General features: G+C 42.5%; 1 protein-coding gene across 1 annotated transcript in view; it reads right to left on the bottom strand.

The window, feature by feature from the left end:
• Window positions 1-4,300: 4,300 nt before the first annotated feature.
• The window catches only part of ELOVL6 (ELOVL fatty acid elongase 6), a 79,433-nt gene continuing 60,702 nt past the window's right edge, over window positions 4,301-23,031 (bottom strand). The window contains exons 3-4 of the mRNA XM_058838504.1: window positions 12,414-12,565; window positions 4,301-10,479 (exon numbers count right to left, since the gene is read on the bottom strand). Coding sequence (XP_058694487.1) covers window positions 10,055-10,479; window positions 12,414-12,565 — 577 coding nt within the window. The 3' untranslated portion in view covers window positions 4,301-10,054. The remainder of the gene's footprint in view (window positions 10,480-12,413; window positions 12,566-23,031) is intronic.

Here is a 23,031-nt window from a genome sequence, read left to right on the forward strand (position 1 = left end):
TGCCAGAGCGCTGCTGCACATTGCCCACCACCTCCTGCGGCACCAGGGATGGGCAAATCATTGAAGGAAAGTTAAAAGTGCTTACAGGTGTATGGAAGGGAGCAATCCAGTGCCAAGGCTCTGCAAGTCCATGGTAGCTGTTTGGGACTCCTGCGTGTTTTCCTCACACTGAGCAAGCCAGGCGTTCCCAGCCTCTGGATGCAAATCTGTACAAGCCACCAACATTATATGTACATGCAGTGGTCCTGGCCAGCTGCCACATCTCATCTCTTGTGTTCTTCTTTTGCTTGAAGGAATAGGTGTCCTGATTTAATTCAAACCAGCCTAGGACAAAGCAGGGAAAATAGCAGCTCAAAGGTGTTCTCTCAAGGAGACCTATATTGCGTAGGAGCAGATATTCTGGAATTTTGTTCCCTGGGTGTAGTTCATACTTAAAACTCTTTAACTCACGAGTTTTTTTCTCCTGGCCCACATGGTTTGTTGCACTGAATGGTTTTGTACTGACAAGGCTGGCTGCAATAGCAGGGTGGAAGTTCACAGAGGACCTCAGATAGGACCAAGACCTTAAGCTGAAGTCTTTGAGATCTTCCCAGTTTTCTCTTGAAAGTTCCATCAACTAAAAGCAGAAGATGTTTTTCAGAAGACAAGTTTCCTGTATGTTTTATCCTTTTCTGTTTTAAATTAACCTTGTAAAGATATTAGCACCATCCTTGCATGACTTTCTGCACTATGCTCAACTTACCAGGAGAATTAACAGCCACACACAAACTGCATCTACCAACTCCAGCCACTCTGCACGCCTGGGCTAAGGTCCTCTTCTGCCAACCTAAAACAAACCTAAAACCTTGCCTGGGGCAAGCCAAGGGGCAGACATCCCACCAAGAGTAGCCCGCAGACAGTGTCTTGTGGTCCAAGCCCGTGGTCCAAGGCTGACTAGGCCTTCTCCAAGCTCCCTGGGAGCACTGGCACCCCCTCTGCGGGAGATTGGCTGCCCACAGACAGGGCCAGGGACCCCCGAGGTGGGAATTCCTCACAGCTGCAGCATGCCAGGCCCAGCACACCTGCAGATGCACTCTCCAGCTCCTGCGTGTGGCTTCAAGCCCCACGCCTACATCATGCTGATTGCCAGGTGGGACAAAGGAGCTCATATCTGCTTGGGGCTTGCAAAAGCTCTACCTGAAGCAACAGTTTCATGAGATATGCTTGAAGTGATTTAACATCCTTCCAGCCTAAAACTTTATGGACAGCAATAGCTGTGAATTAAATACTGAAATGGTACAGAGCTGCCATCATGAAATGCATAATTATCTTAAGTGATAACAGGCCTGAACAGCTTTCATCTACCTAGACAAAGACTCCATTACACAACAGAAAAAACGTTGGCAAGCAGACAGCAAATAGCTGTGATCTTGCCTGTCTTACAGACAGATACCCTTAATGCTCATCAGCCTCTGTGGGCTGTTTATCTTATATGGGTAAAGCCATGTTGAAAGAAAAGCTGTAGGGAGAATGAAGAAGTTTGCTGTTTTTGAACAGCAAAGTCTTTGTTTACTGCATTTTGCTGTCTGTCTAACAAATAGGAAAAAGGTTTCAAGCCTTGGGAAAAAGGTTTTAAATGCTCTTAGCAGTTCTAGTAGCACCATTTGTATGCAAGTGCCAGCATTGCATTGGACAAGCCTCAGATCCCTGGTATTTCTAGTAAAACTTTAAAGGAAAAAATACTGACCAAAAAAATCTTTCACATGTGACCTTTAAGGTCCTTTCAGCAAAAGTAAATTATTCTAATGTTCAAAACCTGGTTTTTCTATTGCTGTATCCTTTGTTGTAACTTTATCTCCTGCATTTCTGTGGTTAGATTTTCTTCATCACCTGCCCTGTGGAGGTGCCAGCAGTGCTGGGGGGCAGCAGCTGAGATGCACTGGTGATGCATGAAAAATATGAAGAATTACAAGTGACCACAGCAGCAGAAAGGATTCGAGCCTTGATTTCAAAACTGCAGCTGGCAGCAGTGGGATGGGGACTGGAGCAGGTGGACAGAAAAGTCCTCCTCTGTTACACAAAGCAATGGATTTCAGCCTGGGCTGACAGACAGACTGTCAAAAGCCTTGAAGTAGCAGGGCCTGGGGCTGTGTAAAGCAGAGAGGAAGTGTGAAAAGCAGTGTAGATGAGAGGCGAGACAGAGCACCATGCCACAGCAGAATTCATCTGGCTTCATCTGTCTCCCCCAGACCAGTAATTTAGGTAACAGAGCCTGCTCCATCGCTGTGAAAGTCATCATAAATAACTCCTTGTAAGCCTTCTTTGGTGAGCTTCTGACAGAGCAGAAGCAAGGCTTCACTGCCTGACAAGTTCTCAGGCCTCCAAAGGGCTGGAAGGTGGCAGAGCAGGCACAGCTGAAGGCATTTATGTGGGAGTTTCTGGCAGGGACTTTGTGGGCACATCACTCTGAGGGAGCACAAAGGTCACCAAGCTACTTGGAGGAGAATGGATGAAGAACGTTTATTCAGCATTTTGACATTAAGCAATGTGCCAAAGACTCAAGGAACTTCTTGGCCAAGCCCAGAATCACTGTTGAATCTTTGTTTGCTTGCATGGACTTAATGTGAACTTTGTGAAGTGTTTCAGCTTTGACTTCGAGGCAGGCGCTGTGCACGAGGGACAGAGCATGGCTGAAGGTGGGGCTGTACCCAAGCCCCTGCACAAGCTGGCAGGAGAGCCTCAGCTGCAGCTCCACAGCTCCCTGCCTCTGTGGCTGGATGTGCTCAGCTTAGCAAAATGTTTCTTCTTATTGGGATGGCAATAAACAGAGCACTGCCAGAGCCATGTGGTGATGGATTCCTGCCTGTCCACTCAGTGCTGAAGGAGAAGCACGACACAATTTCTTTAATCCTAGTATCATCTTTCTGGGTTAGCAGCAGTCCATGCTTAGTGGGATGCCAGGATGACTGATTCTGCTGGGAACTTCTAAGCACAAGCTCAGTGCAAGCCACAGCAGATTGGCAGAGGAAACTAGAAAGAAGAGCTGATTTTTGTACTTGGGGCATAGACAGTGTCACAGGTACCTGTCAGAAGCATAGAGACCTGGAGGAAAGAAAATGTAGTTTCTGCCATAAGCCTGAAACAATCCTATACTGCCCACATCCCATGGTTTTTTTTCTGCCTGGTTATTAAACCAGTTATGGAGCTGCACCTACCCTGGAAATACCCATCTTCTTTGCTAATTATTTGCTCTTTCACTCTCCCTGTGATAATACTGAAGATGGTAGGCAGCACTTCCCAGTCCATACGTGCAATTCCCTGTTCTTGCTGTTTCATTTTCAGACTGCTCCTTGGGCTGATTCCCAAGCCTGTCCTCAGGAAGGTCACCAGGGTCTCTCACATCCCCATGTGTCCCTGCTGTGGGCTTCCCACTCTGTTTTACCCTCCTCCCTCTGCCCCCAGCTTCTGCTATATTTGCTCAGAAAGCTGTTGTGGGGCTGGAAGCCAGGGGGGGAGTGGTGAGGGTTCAGCAGAACCCAAACATTTTTCACTTTGGATCTTGCTTCAGATTTTGGTTAGTTATGTGATAAATGCAAGTCACTTTGTTGATCTGTTTATACAGTGCAACAAAGCTGTTCCTTTATAGCCTGTTTTAGCTAAACTCCAAAAGGGTAAGAGCAAAACAAAGCATGAGCTGCTCTTGCTGTGCAGAGCGGGGATGGCTGTGTCCATCACTCAGCAGGGGTGCTTGTCTGCACAGGTTGTGCTGCCAGCAGAGGGATGGGTAACTGGGATGTTCAGGGACCGATGGACACAGGATTATCCAGAAAATGGCTGGTGCAGGGGCGCTGCAGAGTAGTCAGTGCCATCGGTATGGCAGCAGCAGCAGCACAGTGCAGGCAGGGCTCACTGGCAAGTGCTGCTCTGTTCTCATGCTCTCCCTGCACAGACGGTACCAAGCCAGACAGGGATTCAGTTTCTTACCACAGAATCAAAGGGGGTTCCCAAATATAAGCAAAACGGAGTAGGGTTTCCAAAATGTAAGCATGTACAATCAGGACATTTATGCACCTATATGATATGCACTCCCATCACACAGATGCATGTGAGGTACACAAAAAGAAAAAAAACCAAACCATGATACTTCTGTGTGGTGCACAAAAATATGAACTTGGTAGAGACCTGCTGGGAAGTGAAGCAGTAGTCATGCTGCAGTCTCATATCTGGAGAACCACTTCTCTTTTTCAACAGATGGATTTGGTGGCAGTAGAGACCAAAAAAAAAAAATAGATGTTATAAATTAATAAGACACAGAGACATATTTTATTTTGAACCAAAAGTTAAAATTTATTTGGAATATCAATATACCCCAAAAAAATAAAAATAAAAACTTCCTTTTATGTAATGAAATAGCCATTTGAAAATGGTAAAATAAAGATATTTATCATACTATTCTCTTCTAGTTATTGTACACATATTAAGGTTGTTTTTCTTTTTCTGAATATAAATCTAGCTTGAGCTTTAAGGCTCCAAAAAGCCTAAAGCATGTAGTGGCCCTTTTGAGAAAGCAGATAAGTCAATCAGAGCTGCGTTTTTTCAGCAGACAGGCCTGTTTGAAGCTGTCCAGGACTGGACAGAAGGGAGATTTGTCAGGAAGGTCACTGTTTCAGGGAAGTATTATTCTATACCCATTGGGAAATACACTCTAACCCCTATTCATGCAGCATTTTACATTATGATGTCCTGGGGAGGGCCCTGGTTCCCCTTAGCTGTCAAGTTAATGTGCAGACCCAATCTTATTTGTGTTGGTACAGTTGATTTAATTTAAGAAATCAAATCCTACCCTGTGGTGTTTGCTCTGCTAGAAATTAAGTCAGTAACAAGACCCTGGTCCTGCCTTTACCCCTGTAAGCAATAGCCTGTGTATGCTGCACTGGCTGCAATGGAGTGTTCATGATAGCAGGATCAGGGACTTGTCCTTTAGCTTGCTTTTAATAAAATAAATGGAATGGAAAATGTATTGAAATAAAACAGTGGAAACCCACCGACAATTACAATTCTTCCCTTGTAGAGGGCTCATTGATACTAGGCTGGAAAATATGACTGAAGACCCATGTCAGAGCTGAGTAATGCCCCAGATGGTTTATGTCTCCACTAAGCAAAAAAGGGAATTTAGGTCTTACATCACCCTCTGCAACTGGGCTCCAGTGGGGCTGAAGCAAAGCTACCTGAAGTCATTGGACATCTCACCAACAATCTCACTTTCAACAGGCATTGGCACAAGTCCTGAACTTACGCAGTATGGTCTGAAATTGGTTTTGATTTCTTCCTTGGTCAAAGCCATCTTCATTACTTTATGTATTTATGGTTTCTATACAAAGATGTTGCACTTCTGCTTTTGAAGTACAGGATACTAGACTACTAGAGATATTACAGCACTACTGCATTGTATCTGGCACTGCTTAGAAAGGCTGCTGTTTCATGGTCACAAAAATTGGTCTCTTGTGCTCTTTGTTGCCTGAAACCACCCACCTGAATGTTGTCTGAACCCTGAGGTACCATTATTTTCAACAAAAATGTCCCAAGTTTTTACTTTCAGGAGAAAAATATAAAATACACCCAGGACTTGAACAACTTATCAGACCATGGATGTTGCTCCAAACAAATCCACAGACCCACCTTTGCACTCAGGGAGTGACTGCCTAAATAACTTCTACAGGAGGGACCCCTACATGGAAGCATTTTTCCACCAGCCATCCCATCCTGAGCACCTGGCACTGTGCAGCCCACCCTCCTTCCATGTTGCCTTTCCTCTTCTTGGAAAGGAGTGTTCAGCCTCAAAATACTTTGTCCTGGGATACAGAATAGATCTCCCTCTGTGGCTCTTCTGCAACTTGTGCCCAGTATTTTGCTCCTGCTACCTTGCCTGACTGTTTTGAGTGATTCCTTTTGCACACTTTTGCCCTTATCTTGCAAATAAAACTTGTATCATTTTACTGTGAGGTGCTGGTGAGAGGTCTCTTCGGAGCCAGCTGCTCCTAGGTGGGTGTTATTGGTGAGCCCAGACATAAATAATTTGTGACTCTGAGTTACAGAAGGTCTGTAAGAATGAGAGATTTCCTTCTTATCACAGGCACAGTTTAAAGAGGCTGCAGAATTATCCAAGCTTTTGTTCTTTCACTAACTAGTTTAAACATATTTTCCTTCAAGTGTTCACTACACAGAAGTAGTGTCAAGGAAGAGCCAAATTCTGCTGGCAGCTGCCTAAGCATAAATCCACACCGACCCTCCTGGTTTTATTTCAGTACATTGGATTAATGCATCAAAACATAAAACACAGACTTTGACTGGTAGAGTGATCTCATCACCAGTGGAACTTTCCTGACTTTAACAGTGGATCCCATAACAGCATTTCTAGCATCTCTCATGGCTGTCACAGGTCCTATAATCATAATTTATATAAATTTGAGTTCCCCATGGCATGCGTGAATGCAATAAAATTACAGATTTCTTTAAAATAATTAGGGAAAAAAGAGTTCTGGTACTGGACAGAAATATCTGAAAAAATGACTCCAAGACTCAAGACAGGGTAAATAAGTAGGATCCAATTAGCTCTGTTCGTATCTTGTTGCTCAAAGGCTGGAACAGCAGGAGTACTGCTGAGGTGTCCTTACCTTAGGGTTGACAAGCTCAGTGTTTAGAAATATGCAAGTGGATTAAATGTGATGTCTAAATACGATGCATGTATGTTTCAGGGGAAGAAAAGTAAGAAAAACAGTGTCAGCTGTTTTTTGTCTAATTCTTTAATGCCAGTTACCCCATTTGGCTCCAGTGGAAAACCTCATGGGAAAAGCCCAAAGCAGGGCCACAGGACCTGTGTAAATGGGTGTGTGATGTTATAATTTCCTGAAGCAAATGGCAGTGTCACACCACTTCCCAGAGTGACAATGAAAGTTCCCTAATTTGTCACTGTACCTTACATGTCTGATCCTGCTGCCACATCCCTACAAGCGCGCATGTCCGCAGCCCAGTCACCTGCCAGGATGCTCCCTGCACACCAGGGGTGCAGCTGCACTGCCTGCTGAGGAGGTCACTTGGGCTGGTGACTGCACTGGAGCCACTTCCCAGGCAGCAGGGAAGCTGCCTCTCCCACACCCAGCCTCGTCTGGGAGGGCAGCAGGCATGGTGAGGAGCAAGAGCTGGGAACAACGGTGCAGAGGTACCCATGAGGGCTCTAGGAGATGGGGAAAGAGCAGATGAATTTCTTTCTCTGCTGAAATCAGTGTTGGCACTGCCAGCATTGCCATCCAGGACCTAGAAAAGTGGGGGTTTAATCCTATGCAATTAAGGAAAACAGAGTGTGAAACAGGGTAGATTGTTTACAACCGTCCCTGTTTCACGCCCGTGTTAATGTTGGGCCACAAGTCCTTGCCATGCTGTGATGTCACTTGCCATTGATAAAGGTTTTGAGTCATGAGCCATAAGCCTCAAATTTGCAGGAGATAGCAGGGCTCCTTGCCCTCTGCTCAGATAAAGGCAGTCAGGCACTCTGGCACTGTTCAAAGCACAGCAAAGCCTCCACTGACTTCAGAGAGTCCAAGGTCTCTGCTCCAGACCCTGGACCACTTCCAGCCCTCTTGCTCTGTCTGAGAGACTCGAGACACACAGGACTGAGGCTCTAAATGGCACAATGGTGGGCTTCTACTAACGCTTTATCAGCTAATTGCAGTTAACTCTAATTTTGCCTTTTCCACTCTTTACCGGTCTTCTTAACCTGCTTTTTAGCCAGGGCAAAATTAAACATGAGGAAAAAGGCTTATTCAGCATTATAATTATCTACTCCCAAGCTGTATAACAAAATGGTTTACACATTTAATTGGTTTTGTCTAATATTTCCACGTATACAGTAGTCCTATTAATGAATATCATAGCTTCATTACTGCATATCACATTTTGCTATGTTTTGTACCATAAAATAATGTCAGCACATCAATAACTTAAATAACACAAATGTAAACTCGTTTTCTGCTTGTTATAATTACGATTTGAGCCTGAAAAGGCCTTTGATTTGTAAGACCATTCACATAATATGGAATGTAACTTTATTTGTTTTTCTTTTGTATATAATGAGACACCGAAAGCCCTTGTCATCTCTTAACAGGATACTAAAGCAGCTCTGTTTCATGAATGACAGCACAATTAAAGCTAAAAATCATAATTAAAAAAAACCCTTGTACTGTACAATCTCAAATTAAAGCAAGAAAGATAATGACAATCTTTTGCATTAGCCAGGAAATGTGATTCTCTGCCACTGGGCTGTTTTTTTCTTGTTGACAATTCACAGAATGTGTATATGGGTGTAGTTATAGGTGTGTGTATATTCTATGCAGAACAGCAGTCCCTATTTTGTTGATCTAGTTCTTCTAATTGTTTAGTTAAACTACCTAGCTGTTACAATTTAGAATACTACATTAACACATTTAACATCAAGTTTACATACTTGCGTCTTTGAAATACTAGGAACTTTTACACATTTTATTTGGCTTTGTAAGGACTGGAATATCACAGATAATGCAATCTACTTGTCTTTGAAAGACTATGGCTGTTCTCAACTAACTCTCTAAGGTTCAGAGTGAAATACACTTCTCCATATATCTGTAGCTGACTTCAGAGAAGAAAGAGTGTCTTCTTAAGCGGTCAATCTGATGTTACAGTACAGATTCTGCAGAGATATATTTATTTAATGAAAGATAACTCTCTCTGGACTTTAGAGTCAAGCTGTTGCAGCAAAATTACTTCATTTAGACTATTTTTTTCTACACAAATCTCAAGAAAAACCTATTCCAAGTATGTTTTGTAGTAGTATCTCCACATGACCAGAGGAGGGCACTTTGAACATCATTGCACTGCCCAGGAGGCAGATGCAGAAGCACAGTGATACCCAATGTCGCACAGTCCTGCCACCTCTCCCAACTCAGGCAGGCATCCTTGTGTCTGCAAAAACACAGAATCCAGATTGTACCACAGGGCTCTGTTCTGAAAACAGTGGGCAGATAAATCACTCTCTTCTCGCTAACTGCGATTTCTCCCGATTTCCCCCATTTAATTCAGTGTTGCTGCGGGCTAAATTAAGAGTAATGGTTAATTCCTAAAAATCTTGTGAGGGGAGTTGTCTCCCCCTCCTTCCTGAACATCCCTCCACTATTAGCCCCTGGTAATTTAGCAAATATTGATTGATTTAACCCTCTATGACTTATCCTGCTGCAGAAATTCCTTGCCTTTAACTGAAAAATGCACTTGGAAAATGCACTCTCTGAGATATGTATTGCAACAGTGCATCTTTTCACATTAAACTCTTGTAAGAGTACTGCTCCTTTCCACCTTCTGAGGGAGGTCACTCTGTGTCCCAGATCTGCTCTCCTGGCAGAGCACATAGCAGAGAAATCAATCTTTTCTCTTTTCCATACATAACCACAGTGTGGAGTTCAGCCAGTTTCCATGCAGGAAACACATTTTTGGGCTTCATTTTGGCTAAAGGTATCAACCTTCTATGGAAAAGTTTTTAATTCTGCAATCTTGTTGTTATTATAGACAGATTATTGTTTTGTCATCTCTGCCTTTTTTTTTTTTTTTTCTTAATGCAGAGAAATTATTAGAAAGGATTTAGAAACATGTTTTTTTCTTTTTTAAAATAAAAGTCTCTCCTCCACCTTGGAGAAACACAATGCTTATTTAATGTACTTTTTTCTCCCCCCTTAACATCATTCCATTTCTCTTTTCTTCTCTTTTTTCTTTCCTCTTTTCTTGATTTTTCTCTTCTTTTCTCCTTCTTTTCTAGAGCAGAGAGGTACAAGAAGGAAGTTGTCTTTCATCAGCAGTCCTTTGAGATAGAGTAGAATTCAGTGAGTCCTCACCATGATAGGATCATAAACTTACTGGGTTAAACCATGCTAACGTTCCCTAAGCTGCCAAGTTTTAGCTGCACCATACATATATGTGTTTCCTTGTGCCTTTTCTTGTCTTATAATTTTGTTTTTCTTGATGACCCTGAGCTATGGCTTTCTTGTTTCTACCACTAGTCAACCTTCCTTTCTTTTCTGGTTTTGCCGATATAGGCCTCAAAGAAAAAATGGCAGAAGAGCACAAAGTAGCTGAGGTACATGAGAGAGGACCAGATGATGTTCTGCACGTGGGAATGGCACTGGCCCTGCTGCATCCAGGAGAAGACCAGGTAATTGATCACGCAACCGACCAACATCTGAGTGATCTGCGACAGGGTGATGAACATGGCAAACTTGCGTGAGACCCTGAAGCCAGCAGCCCGCAAGGCATAGTATGAGTACATGACGGCGTGTACTCCGTAGTTCATGGTCATGAACCAGCCCCCGCCAGCCACCATGTCCTTGTAGGAGTACCAAGAGTAAAGTAACACAGTAATGTGGTGGTACCAGTGTAAGAAGATGAGCTTCTGCTTCCTAAGAATAATGAATATTGTATCACCTGTAATAAAAATAAAACACAAAACAAAAGAGGGGAGGAAATGAGAAACATATCAAACAACTCCACAATTAACGCAGTGCTCTCTTTCCTTTGCTGTTGCTGGAGTATACACTACTTTAGAGCATGAAATCCACCTCAGCTCTAGATCTGAGAGCGCGTTTGGCTCCTAATCCCTATGCAATCTTTAGTAAACCAATGCATCTACATTTTCCTGTATGGATAACTCCATCTGAAAACTCTATAGGTTTACTTGGTAACCCTTTGCTGCAAACATTATCCACAAAAGTCTGGGGTGAGGTGGGTGGATGTGCATGCATCATCCCTAACTGTGAGACTGCCCATTCTATACTGTGACTGGAAGAGAAATGCAGCTTGACAGAGACCAGAAAACCTAGAGGAAGCAGCACAGTGTCCTCTGATTCAAATGTTTATGTTTAAACTCAACCTAATAAAAATCAGTAGAGCCTTTTGAAGTAATACACAAGAAAGCTGTTGCATATGCAACCCACCATACTGAAAGAGATGCTTCCAGAAAGAAATTTGGGTTATATTGAAACACACGTCACTTTTCTACAAATCCATCTTACTATTGTAGAAAACTAAATACTATTCCTCTTTCTTGCTTTTTTTTTCTTCTGTCTGCTTCTCATGATTGCAATGAGCATCCCAATTAGATATATGGATGTATATGTATGCTCCTTGTTTTCCACTGTTATACACACAGTGTTTCCAAAAGGATCCCTGAGATTTGAACCTGGGAACATAGTTTATTGTGTAAGTATCCCAGGAAATCTAACTCATGAATATTAGTCATGGATGGAAGCAAAACTACACTGTCTTCACAAGGTCTATAATAAACTGTAACACTGCTGTTCACTTCATTAACTGCAAGATGTTGACTCATATTTTATTAAGTAATCATATGTTCAACTTATTGTTGCTGGGCAGCTCTAGCTGATGTTCCCCATTTTTAACAACTAAATTTCTGTGGGTTTGCGGCAATTTAAGCAGCAGGAAACCAAGGGATTCTGACACAGCAAAGCAACTGGTGTCATTCAGCTGTCTCATCCTAGTTTTAATGCTGATGAATTGCTGTCCTCTAATTTGCTGAATCAAATTACCTGTGTGAAAGGTTTTTGCTGTACACCTGAACACAGTGAGAGCTGCAGTCCTTTGGGGTTTATTAAGGGCATCCTCCGAAATGAAAGCTGGAGGGCTGCTCCTTTCCATTAAAACAATCCTTTCTTACACTAATCAGCCATGGATAAGAACACATGAAGACTGGCTTTCAAGTTGGCTTTCACATGTATATTGTTAAGTATCCTTATCAAGAAACTGCTAGAGAGGTATCAGTTTATAAAAATAAGGACTAGAAAAGCCAGGGATATTATGGGAAATTAGTTTCTACTTGGAGGAAGCACACAGCCACAGCTTTCACAGTCTGGGAGGAAGCACCTTACTGTTCATAATTGTACACTTAGATGTGTATTGAAGAATGAAAGCTGCAGAATGGAGGCAGAGCCTGACTCAAAGCTTCTTGCTGACACAGCTGCTACAGCCCACCCTCCACTTCTGTAGCCACGGGGTGTGTGACTGCTGATAATGCCACTCCTATTTGCCTACAAGTAGTTCAGGAAGAGCTACGGGCCAGATTGCTTTTGCTTCTTGTCTGCCCTGCTGTGTATAATCACTGCAGTTTATTCCTGGGCTGGAAAAGGTCTTATTCAGCTGCACACTGATCTAACTTCAGCCAAGCTGGAATTGACCTCTAGAGACTAAAACATGTAGTTTGGGGTTGGTCATGCTTACTCGGTTTTTCTGAGACTCAAATGGGATTTTGACAGTGATGAGACCCTTCTTGTACTTCCTGCATGGACATTTCTTCTCTAAAAATACACAAAGGCACATGAGAGAAAGAGAGACAGGGTACTCACCTAGTTCGGGTGCTTTGCTTAGCACAAATGCATATGCCCAGAATTTGCTGACAGGTCCAATGTAAAAACTCTGGTCACACACTGACTGTTTCAGGCCTTTGGTCATCAAAATGTACAGCATATAAGCACCAGTTCGAACAGCACCGAATATACTTTAAAACAAAAAGAGAAAATTAGGAAAGGTCAGTGGACATTTGAAATCTACATGGCATCACTTCAAATCATTATGAGGAAAACTGTGCTGAAATAATAAGTTTGAGACAGCTTGAGCTGGAGAAACTCTGCTGGCTTCTAGGTAGCTACTCTGAAGTCAGACCTGTAAGCTGGACTGCAGCCACATCCCCTGGTGAAAGTCTGTAATGGTAACATCAATTTTTTTCATCTCACTACCACAGGAATGATCCTTCAGTTTTCAGGAGCAGGGAAACATCCATTTCAGCTCAAAACAACATTCAGAGTTTTAATGCTGATGGCTGGGAAACTTTTGAACAAGAAATGAGTTGATAAAATGCTGTATTAGCAACATAATCAGGACCAATTCATTCTTCTGGTTTTCTCAGTTTTCTCTCATCTTTCCCTATATTTGTTACATCCACAGGAGCTCTGAGCACAGCCATACCCAGGTAGGGCACACAGATTTTCATGAGGCATCTCAGTCAGAGCCAGTGTTTTGATGCACATGCTTGACTTCATCCCTTAGCAGGTCATTGCTAACAGAGGAAACAGATAGTTACATCAAGCTGTAAACAGCAGATTCACCTTCACCTCATCAAAGTGAGATGCAAGGAAACAGTGTTCTGTAAATGAGAAACTTCAAGAGATTTGTAACAGTATTCATTAGTGCAATTACAGAGGGGATAGGTTGACATCCAGCTCATATCAAGAACAATGGCTTCTGTCTCACCAGAAAGGAGCTCTGCAGAAGGAGTTTTGTCTCACTGCTTTATAGCAAGAACATGCCTTCCCCTCATCTGCCACTGTAGTTTGCTGGCCCTGCATAACTTGTGATGAATACTGGATGAAGGAAACAGCTTTCAAAGAGAAATCGAGCAAAGACAGTCACAATCGATTTTGGGGTTGAGTATATCTTACTTTATGTCTACATCATACGTCCTCATCCCTCTACCCAGCTCCATCTTATCTCCCCTCTAACTTCCTTGTGACCTTGACCTAGCCTGGCTCCCACTCTGCCTCATTGTCTTTCATGAGTATTTCATGGCAACAGGCAAAACAAGCCACCTAAAACTGGTGTATAAACACATGCGGGCAATGCAAGCTACCATTTATGCAAAGTGTGTGAAAGAAGGAACAGTTCCTCTGAAGTTATAGATACTCTGTTATTTGTTCTTGTCTTGTGAGGTCAATATTTCATAAAAAACATATTTTAAAATCATCAAGGCAGCCCAAAAAGCTGAGTTTGATGGTAGTTTTTACAGTACTTGGTCAGATTAGATGGTTCTAGTAAGTCTACTCCACAGGAAAACTGCTACATAGCTTATATATAATATGCAAAGAGTATTTAGATTTCCAAATCTGCAGCATTGATACACCCAGTCAAATCTGCCTGCTGCTAAGGAACAATGCAGCTTGCTCTCCCCTGTCCACTGCACGGAATCTGCAGCCCAGTGGATTTTCACAGTGCCTGCTGCTCTTTGGGGTGTCAGTGGCATCACAGATGGGGCTCTACAGCCAGGTCATACCCATGGAGAAGTGCTGCATCCTGGCTCCTGCACCATTACCTTCTGATGCCTGAGGTTTCACTGAGCCATCAGGAAATTCAGACGACTGTGAGCACTTACGAAGCTACTATTATTATCTGCTACTTGCACAGTGGTATTTGCTCATTGGCTTTCCTGCCAGATGAGTCCTCTTTTGCTATGTGCAAGTTAAAATACACCTCCTGTGGTTTTCAGGTGTGCTGGAGAAGTTTAGCTGAGTCTGTGTTTCCCATTAGCATTACCCAAAGCAGTGCACATATTCCCAGGCTTAGGGAAGAGAGCCACTGCAGCCTTTCATGTTCACCCCCCCGCTGCATGCAGAGGAGACAGTGCAGTGCTCCCAGCATCAGCTCATAGTGCATCCTCTCCATGCAGGGATGTTTCCTCCCAGAAACACTCTCTCAGCACACTTTTCTCACGTCTTTCAGGCATCGGTCATTTTAACTCAGCAGAGAGTGCCAAAACCTGCAGGAGGAGTTTTGAAATGAGGTGCAACTCATTCTGTGTTTCCTCTTTGGTGTTTAAAACATGCCCCCTTATTATTATTTTTTTTCACAGGAGCTGCATTTCTATTTCCCAAGAAGACAGGAGATCCTGAAAGAGATGTGATCTGATCACTTCCTGAGGCAATGAACTCCTCAGGCTAGCCAGGGCATGCTGCTGCCTGCTCCTGTGTTTTGGGTGGTTGCAAAACTGGGTGGAGGAAAATCAGGCAGAATACCTAAGGATACACTGGTTCTCCCATTAGCAAGTCTCTCAGTGCTGACATTAAAATGGGGGGAGAAAAGAAAATTTTAACTAATGAAATCAAGTAATTGCAAGCAATATGTCTTTCTCTATAAGGAAGCTGTATTGCTTTTCTAAAAATCGTTTGCTACTTAAGTTTTAAAACCAAAGAGAATGCTGTGCCATGAACACAAACACAAACGAGAAGGACGCTTGTTCGAGCAACAGGAAAACAATGATCTAACTGTGATTGGGTATGGACACCCAGGGATCTAACCTAGACTGATAACAGAGCCACAATGTCTGTGCCTGGTGGGGATTACAGTGTCTCTTTGCTGTCTTTGACATCATATTGATCTAATTCTGCCTGTCTTTCCATTTAGCAACTACTACAGAGTTGTCTTTGGAGCACACACACACACCAATTCACACTCACACACTTTTCTACAATTCCACAGGATGGTTGCTTCCCCTAGTTCCATGACTCTAGAAGTGACCCCAGTTACAGCTCTACATTGTGAGAGTCAGACTAAACTGTTTTTGGTTTTTTTTATTGGAGAAACTGAGTTACATTTTCACATAATTCACCATGGAAGGCTTTATGCAAAAGGATAGCAAACTCCAAGTAACTGATTTAATTACCTAAATAGACACCATGAACAGTGAGCTGCTTATGAGAAATGCTGCATGCCAAAACACTAACTTGCCAACAAGTATGCACCACCCAAGACTGAAAAATATCCAATGCATGCCTGCAAGTGTGTCTTGGAGCCATAGAACTAAGAGTGCTTTCTGTGCCTCTGCCACTTAATCTTGTTTGTTCTGTAAGGTAAAATCAACCAACAAATTTCTATCTTGCAAAGACATGATGTGCAGCAGAGTGATGACATTGCTTACTCAGTAAATCACTTCTGCTTCATTCTGTCCTCGCCCTGCTCTCTGCTGTAGCTTTTGTGAGGTATTGAAATGAACTGCTTAGCAAAGCAGTCTGTCTGGTGGGAATCATCTGCAGGGATTTTCAAAATAAGGTAGCAGTGAGTTACTGTACAATTACAGACTTTTACAACTAGAGAGACTAATCAGAAACAAACTGTACCATCTAATGCAGCTTTCTTATCTATTCAGGCTCAAAATGTCCTACATTCTCCTCCCTTCAGGCAGTGACTTCTCTGGTAAGTTAAAAAATACCCAACTGATATTTTACTGTCCATAGTATGATGAAAATACAAACTAATATTTTTCCATCTCAAATTTGTTTTCAAGCAGGGGTTGGTGGGTTGACCCTGCTGCATGTCAGGTGCCCAGTAAAGCTGCTCTATCAGTCCCCTCCACAACTGGACAGGGGAGAGAAAATATATCAAAAGGCTCCTGGGCTGGGATAAAGGCACAGAAAAATCATTCACCAGCTACCATCAAGAGCAAAACAGAGTCAACCTGGGGAAATGACTTTATTACCAATCAAATTACGTTGTATAATGAGAAATAAAAGCTAAATCTTAAAAACACACCCCATCTTCTATTCTTCCTTGGTTAAACTTTACTCCTGAATTCTGTACCTCCTTTTCCTCAGTGGCAAGGGGAGGAGGGGGATGAGGAATAGTCTTTTTACTACCAAAACCTGGCCACAGAAATTCAGTACTCAGAGGGCCTCAAAACATATCCCATGCATGGGTTAGGCACAGAATTAAGAAGGGCTGGAGAACTGGCTCATGGGAAGACAACACAGGTGTTATTGTCTGAAGGCTATTGCTACTTTCTGCTGTCTCCATCCTACCTGCCAGTAGGGAGTGAAGTATTTGTTTGTCAAAAGCCCAGGTGAGAAGCAGGTACCTCAAGCCTTCAGACTAACCCCAGCAGGCATTGTAGGAGGCTCAGCTCTTCCTCACAGTGGAGGTCACTGCCCAATTTTGCTAGGGCTGCTTTCTATGGAGACCCATCCCCTGACACCTGGCTCCTGACACCTCTGGACACCAGTCCAGATCCAGTCCAGGATCAACACTGCAGAACTGAGCAGGGAATGTGATTTCCAAATAAGAACAAATCTAGAAGCGCAGCACGGAATATAGCAGCATGTCCTAAAGGAAAGTCTCTGCTCTGGTTTTAAAAGAACTTAACCAAACAAACCATGCAGTCTGTAAATGCAACACCAAGCTGGTTTAACCAGTCTCTGAGGTGCTGGACTACAGTATGCTGTGGGTGTGCTGGGCTAGTCCAGCAGCGAGCCAGCTGGCCACGCAGACAGAGCTCTCACAGGTCCAGCTCCAGCTCTCAGCTTGAAGCCCAGCTGGAAAAGAGAAAAAACATTAATTCTGCCCTGGCCTGCTTACATGGTGACTCACAGGAGTGCTGGCAGGTAAGTCTGTGCCCTGGAAGCACAAGGCTATGGCAAAAAGCACAACATCCTCCTTTGTGAAAGCCACATCGAGCAGACAGTGGTCCTGGGAAAGCAGCTGAGATGACCACACTGACTGCAGCCCACTTGTACCATAACAGAAAGAAAAGAGGAGAAGCAGGTTCTTCAGTTGTTTGTTGACTCTTTTTTTTTTGTTTTGTTTTTAAATTTATTTTAGCATGTTAAATATTTAGAGAGGGAGCACTCTGAAATATCTAAAGGACAGCAGGTGAAGAATGTGGAGCTTCTTACACTTTCCTTCATGACAAATCAAACCATGTTCACCTTCCTGGTCTGGTCAGCAGCAGCCCTTCTGATTTAAATCCCACAGTCCTCAGGAAGGAGGAAGGTGTTGCACTGCTAATGCTGAGTGAACACAGGACCAGGGGAAGTACCCCTCAGTCTGTCAGTTCCCAGCAGCAGTCCTGAGAGCACACCTAGAGACAGCAGTAGCTGTAAAAAGGGGCAGCAGAGTATTCCTGTGCTTAGCCAAGCAACAGAACACATGCAAACTATGAGCTGATACTGGGAAAATGCAGGGAGGAAACGTGTAAGAACCAGCTCTCAGAACTAATTTTCTTGAAAAGAAATGCAGCTTCAGCAAACACTGCTGAACTCCCCATTAGGACAGTTGTCAAAAGAGTAAAGAAACTCAGGAACTCCTGGTGTTACCAAGCACCACATACCAAGGTGGGTGCAAATGTCAAAGAACACCTCATATCATTCAGTCATTCCCTTGCTGTGCTTTTTAGCTCATTCCTAAAAATAAGTTTGTAACAAAGCAATTTTTCAACATGAGTGGTAGGTTTGTTTTGCAGTTCTCTGAAGTACTTATAGTTTTTCTTCTCCACCTGATAAGGGCGAGCTTCTTTCCAATCACTCCTTTCCTCTGTGGTTCCAGAGTATCCGCCCATCAAAAATGTGCACCACAAAGATAACACAGCAGATAGGTGACAGATTCCTTAAGAAACTGACAGATTTTGTTGATGGAAATGAAGCTGTTTGTAGGAGATTTCTATCTGTCTCTCATAAGACCCTGCTTTGGCCATGTGAGAAAGAATGGTAGTTTTGGCTGACTCAATATTCACTGGGGATGAATGCCTCCAGAGGATGCAGGCATTGAAGGGGGCACTTGCCAACCAGCAGAGGGAAGGGTTTTTTCCAAGTTTGTATTATTTTTTCCTAGGTGACTACAGATAAGGTTGGCAGACCAGTGTTGGGAAATGGCCTGTTCCAGGGAGGAAGGACAAGATGACCGGTCCTACCTAGCAAACAGGGCAGGAGTTCTGGGAATGTGCATTTGTGTGGCAACCGCATACTAGATATATATTTACAGCTGTATTGCAGAAAGATAAACCTAAACTGTTATCTGTGTAGACAGGTGAGGTAGTCAGATCACAGTGTGATTGCTGCATTGCTATTGCTGTGGTGATTATACTATCAGCCCAGTGGGGCAAAGGGAAGATTTAATGAACCATTGGCCTGGTCCTAATCTAAAATCTGTCTTTATATTTTGTGGTGGTTTCAGGTCCCCTAGGAGCAGAGTACTCTGTGAAACTGCTAACCTTAATGGCAAAAAGAGAGGACAGTCAAACAGAGTTTTAGCAGTTAAATCAGAACGCTTATGGGAGTCTGCCTTCATCATCTGTAAAAAAAAAAACAAAAAACCAGCAACAAAAAACCAGCAACAAAAAACAAAAAACCAGCATTTTTTCCAGTTCTACCAGTATGTGGCTATAGAAAGGGTAGTTTCTTTTTAAAGTTGAGCAATATCAAAAGGGAATGTCCAGGTTAACGTGTTTACCTGGCTAATGACAAGTGAGGAAAGGATACACTACAGTCTGGTTTGTTCTGACCAGAACTATGGACCAACAGCCTACTGACTTTTACTGGTGCCTGGGAGCTTATTCAAAGCCTTTTGTTTCAAAAGCTTTTGTGGGCAGATGCGCCAGACTGTTCCCAGGCTGGGAAATGAATAAGGACCATGAGAGAAGCCTCCTTAAGAGCCTGTCCAACAGACAGCATTCCTCCCTCCATGGGGAGGGGACGGTGAAAAACCTGGTCACACACCAATCTTGCAGTGTACTGAAGCAAAGGACTAGTGAGAAATACTGGCTAATTAAGTTTCCTTAAACTTTTGTGTCCATGGGCACATGTTTACAGGGTATCACTGAGAGACAATGTGGGTTCTGTGGGCCCCACTTTCTGGGGGGGCTGATGTGTGCAGGAGCATCAACCCACCAGAATTTGCAATTGTTTCGATCTGATTTCTGATAGCCAAGCTGCTCTTGGGTGTTTGTGGATTGATTAGATTTCATTCCAGCTGTTCCTCTGCTTCTGTTTTTTTTAATGAATCACCTCTTAAGTCTTCTTATGTTTTTTCTCCACTGATGGTCATATTCTTCCACATCTGGACAGCTCTGCCAGGGGAAGAGAAAAGCAGCACCAACTTCACTGGGAAATGTACAATATGTGGTAGTGCACTATTAAGGAAAAAAGTTTGATTTTCCAGATGGAACAAATCTTATAAAAAAGAGAAGGAATCAATTATGCCTACGAAAATCTTAATATATAGTGTCACAAAAAGGTTGTCAGACTACCTAAATGTTATCTCAGATGTGACTCCTGTCTCAGTTTGTCTTGATGGTATTCAATAAAATTTAAGTTACATAAATTCCATGAATTATTAAAAGTCCAGGATCTTCCTGTATTTAAATTGGTTTAGAAACGATATGGTTTCTTTAGACTTATGTTTGATTGCAAAATCATGATATTTGTACTGTACAATGAAAACCCAATCATTATGCACAAATGAAACGTGACCACTGACTGAAAGCTATCATTTGACTCTTGTTCCATGTAGTGACCTACATGGAATTAATGGCTCTTATTTTGATTTCATGGAGTTAATGAAATCTCTTGTTAAGTCACTACAAAATAATGAGTCCTCGAAACTCACAGAAAAGCAGTCTGGAAAAGGATCTGGCACCCAACATCCTAAATGGTCAATGTGCCACAAGGGCAACGTGTATGAAATATCCATTTGCATTAATAACTGACTAGAAGAACCAGCTTTGTAAGTTTGCTCCTAGTTATTAAAATTATTTTGCTAGGTTTGTGGGAGAGCATTTAACTTTCCAAATTAAATTAATCAGTCTCTTGGTCAGTGAAGGATACACAGCGATATGGTACTCCCAAAAATGTTTGAAAAAGAATGGTACTGAGCATGGATTTGGTCACTCTTAACTGTAAATGTAATAGTTTGAGGTGTTTTATAAGCATTTAAAAGACAGGACTTCTTAACAGTGAGTTGCCTTGAAATCCTAGAGAGACACTTGCTCAAATCACAGCTGATGATGAACTCAGCCCAAATGTTATTTTATAAGAAATGGCAAAGAAAATGAATGTAATTAGGCTATTGTTTCATTGTCTTTCAACATGTCCAAAGTGCTTTCAAGCAATGCCAAGGTTAGTGATGCAGAGGGAGACCTGTTCCTGCAGAAAGGCTGTTGTTTTAAGACATTTGCAAAGCGCTTCTCTGTTTTACCTCCTATAACTGATCCAGGTACCTCCCCATAAGGTTTTGTCTCCTCACTGAATCGACTTTGGATGAAAAGAACATCTCCATTCTCTCCACAGAGCAGACCTTCCTATGCCATTCCAAAATCTTGGTCTTCTCTGCTTTCCAACAGCCAAGACCTACCACCTCCAGCCTGGGCTGTCCCAACCTAAATAATATTCAGGCCAGCAAGTGCTCTATGTCAGATGTTCCTGTGTGAAGAACTGCTAGGTACAAAGCTGTTCATAATCTGGGGGCTATTCAGGTAACTTCCTTCAGACTTCTGTCTGTGTTGGCATCTCCAAGGCCCTTAACACTGTATGTATGGATTCCTCACAGAATTTTATGGCCTTTACTCATGTGGATAGCCTTGTAAGGTGGTTAAGCATAAAACCCATTTCAAATACAGAGAGGTGAGGCAGAGTGAAATTTAATTGTCCTGTCAAAAATCTGTGTCTGAGTTGGGATAAGAAATGACGTGCAACTTCATGAGTCCAAGGTAGTGGGTTCAATCACCTATGGGCCATTTACTTAAGAGTCAGACTTGATGGTCCTTGTGGGTCCCTCCCAACTCAGGTTATTCTGTGAATCTGTGAGTTGTGGTTCAGTGCCCTACCCATGAGGTCTGTTTGATGTAAGCAGAAAGAGCTCTGACCTCACTCTGTATCAGTGAAAACAGTATAGTTGAAATAACAGCAAACACACTCCAGCAGGAGGAGTTTTCTTCGGAGTCCTTTGACCTACTGCAGATTTTCTTCTCACTTTTTGAAGCTGCTCTCTAAACCTTCAAGTCCGAAGTCCTTCATCTTAGCTACCTACGGTACACCTGTATCTTTCAAGATAATAGTTTATAGACATAAAAGCTATTTGTAGACCTCTTAACACTTCATTGCTTCTACCTTTGATATTTTGGCAGCACGCTTTCAAGATCTAAAAATACAGTGATGTGCAGAGACATACAGTGCAAATTTACAAAGATGTGCTGTCTTAGAAACACCAACAGCTGAAAACCTTCTGACCTAGCCTGAACACCAGATGTACCTTCCACGGATGTAGTCAGACTCTTGCTTTCCCTCTGTTTTCCCCTAGGAAAATATGTTAGGCGAACACCAGGGTAGATTTGGCCTGACAAAGTTGTACAGAAATGACAGAGAATGTGAACCTACAAAGTGAGTTTCAACAGCATCCATGTTTCTACCTTGTCCCCACTGTCACACCTCCTGAGTTTTCACAGGACCAGACTGCAGCAGCTGACATTAACTGTAGGAGTGCATTTTCTCCCTCAAGTTTTCCACTTGTTTTAACTATTGTAGTTGTTTAGCATCAGTGAACTCCAGAATAACATCAGGTATGGATCAGAATCCATGATGGGGAGCTTAACTCCTTGCGACATGAGCAGATACAAAAGTGAGGTGGAAAATTCAGTGCCAATATTAAAAACTCCTGTTCTCCCTTACTTATGCCTTCAAAACTACAAAAATGGAGTTTTAATCCTATTCAGCAGCAACAGAGTATGTGAGAAATCCATTTTTAAAAGGCTTCTATCCAGCCAAGTCTATGAAGGAAAAGCCTGAAAACACAACCAGTGAGTCAACTATGGACAAAAACAGAACCCTAAACTCTCACTGTAAAATGAAAAAAATCTGATTATTTCAAAGTCAATCTTTCAGAGGACTGTAATGCTTCTTTTTCTATGTTTGGGATTTAGGACTATCATAACATTACCAAGCCCCTAAACGGAACTCCTTTCTGCTCTATATTGTTTGCGTTTCACTGGGAAAAAAAAACATCACACTGGCTAAATTTTTTTCACATTTTCCTTTAAGAAAAGTAATTTTGGGCACAGATGTGAAAAATTGTTACCAAGTTTTCTCTGGTGCCGATGAGCTATAATAACTATTTACATGCTCATTCTACATCTAGCAATTTTAGTGTAAAACTGTAAAAACAAAGAAGGAGGTTTTTCCCACCATATTTTACCCCTTGTTAACTGTGTTTCAACAATCATGTGCTCAGTTACTACAATTCAGTTGCAGGAGATAATTGAAAGCACAGGAACAACTCCCTCATGCCTGTGTCCTCCAAGGCCTAGCCTGTAGATAAATTATATGGGACCATTATTTATTCTCTTACAACAGGCAGGAAAAAGAAAAACTTAAGGAATAAGCACCTTGGTTCTTTGATACACTTTTTTTCTTATGGTAACTGAACACCTTTAAAAGC

The sequence above is a fragment of the Poecile atricapillus genome, chromosome 4 (genome assembly GCF_030490865.1).
Source record: "Poecile atricapillus isolate bPoeAtr1 chromosome 4, bPoeAtr1.hap1, whole genome shotgun sequence".
NCBI classification, from domain to species: domain Eukaryota; kingdom Metazoa; phylum Chordata; class Aves; order Passeriformes; family Paridae; genus Poecile; species Poecile atricapillus.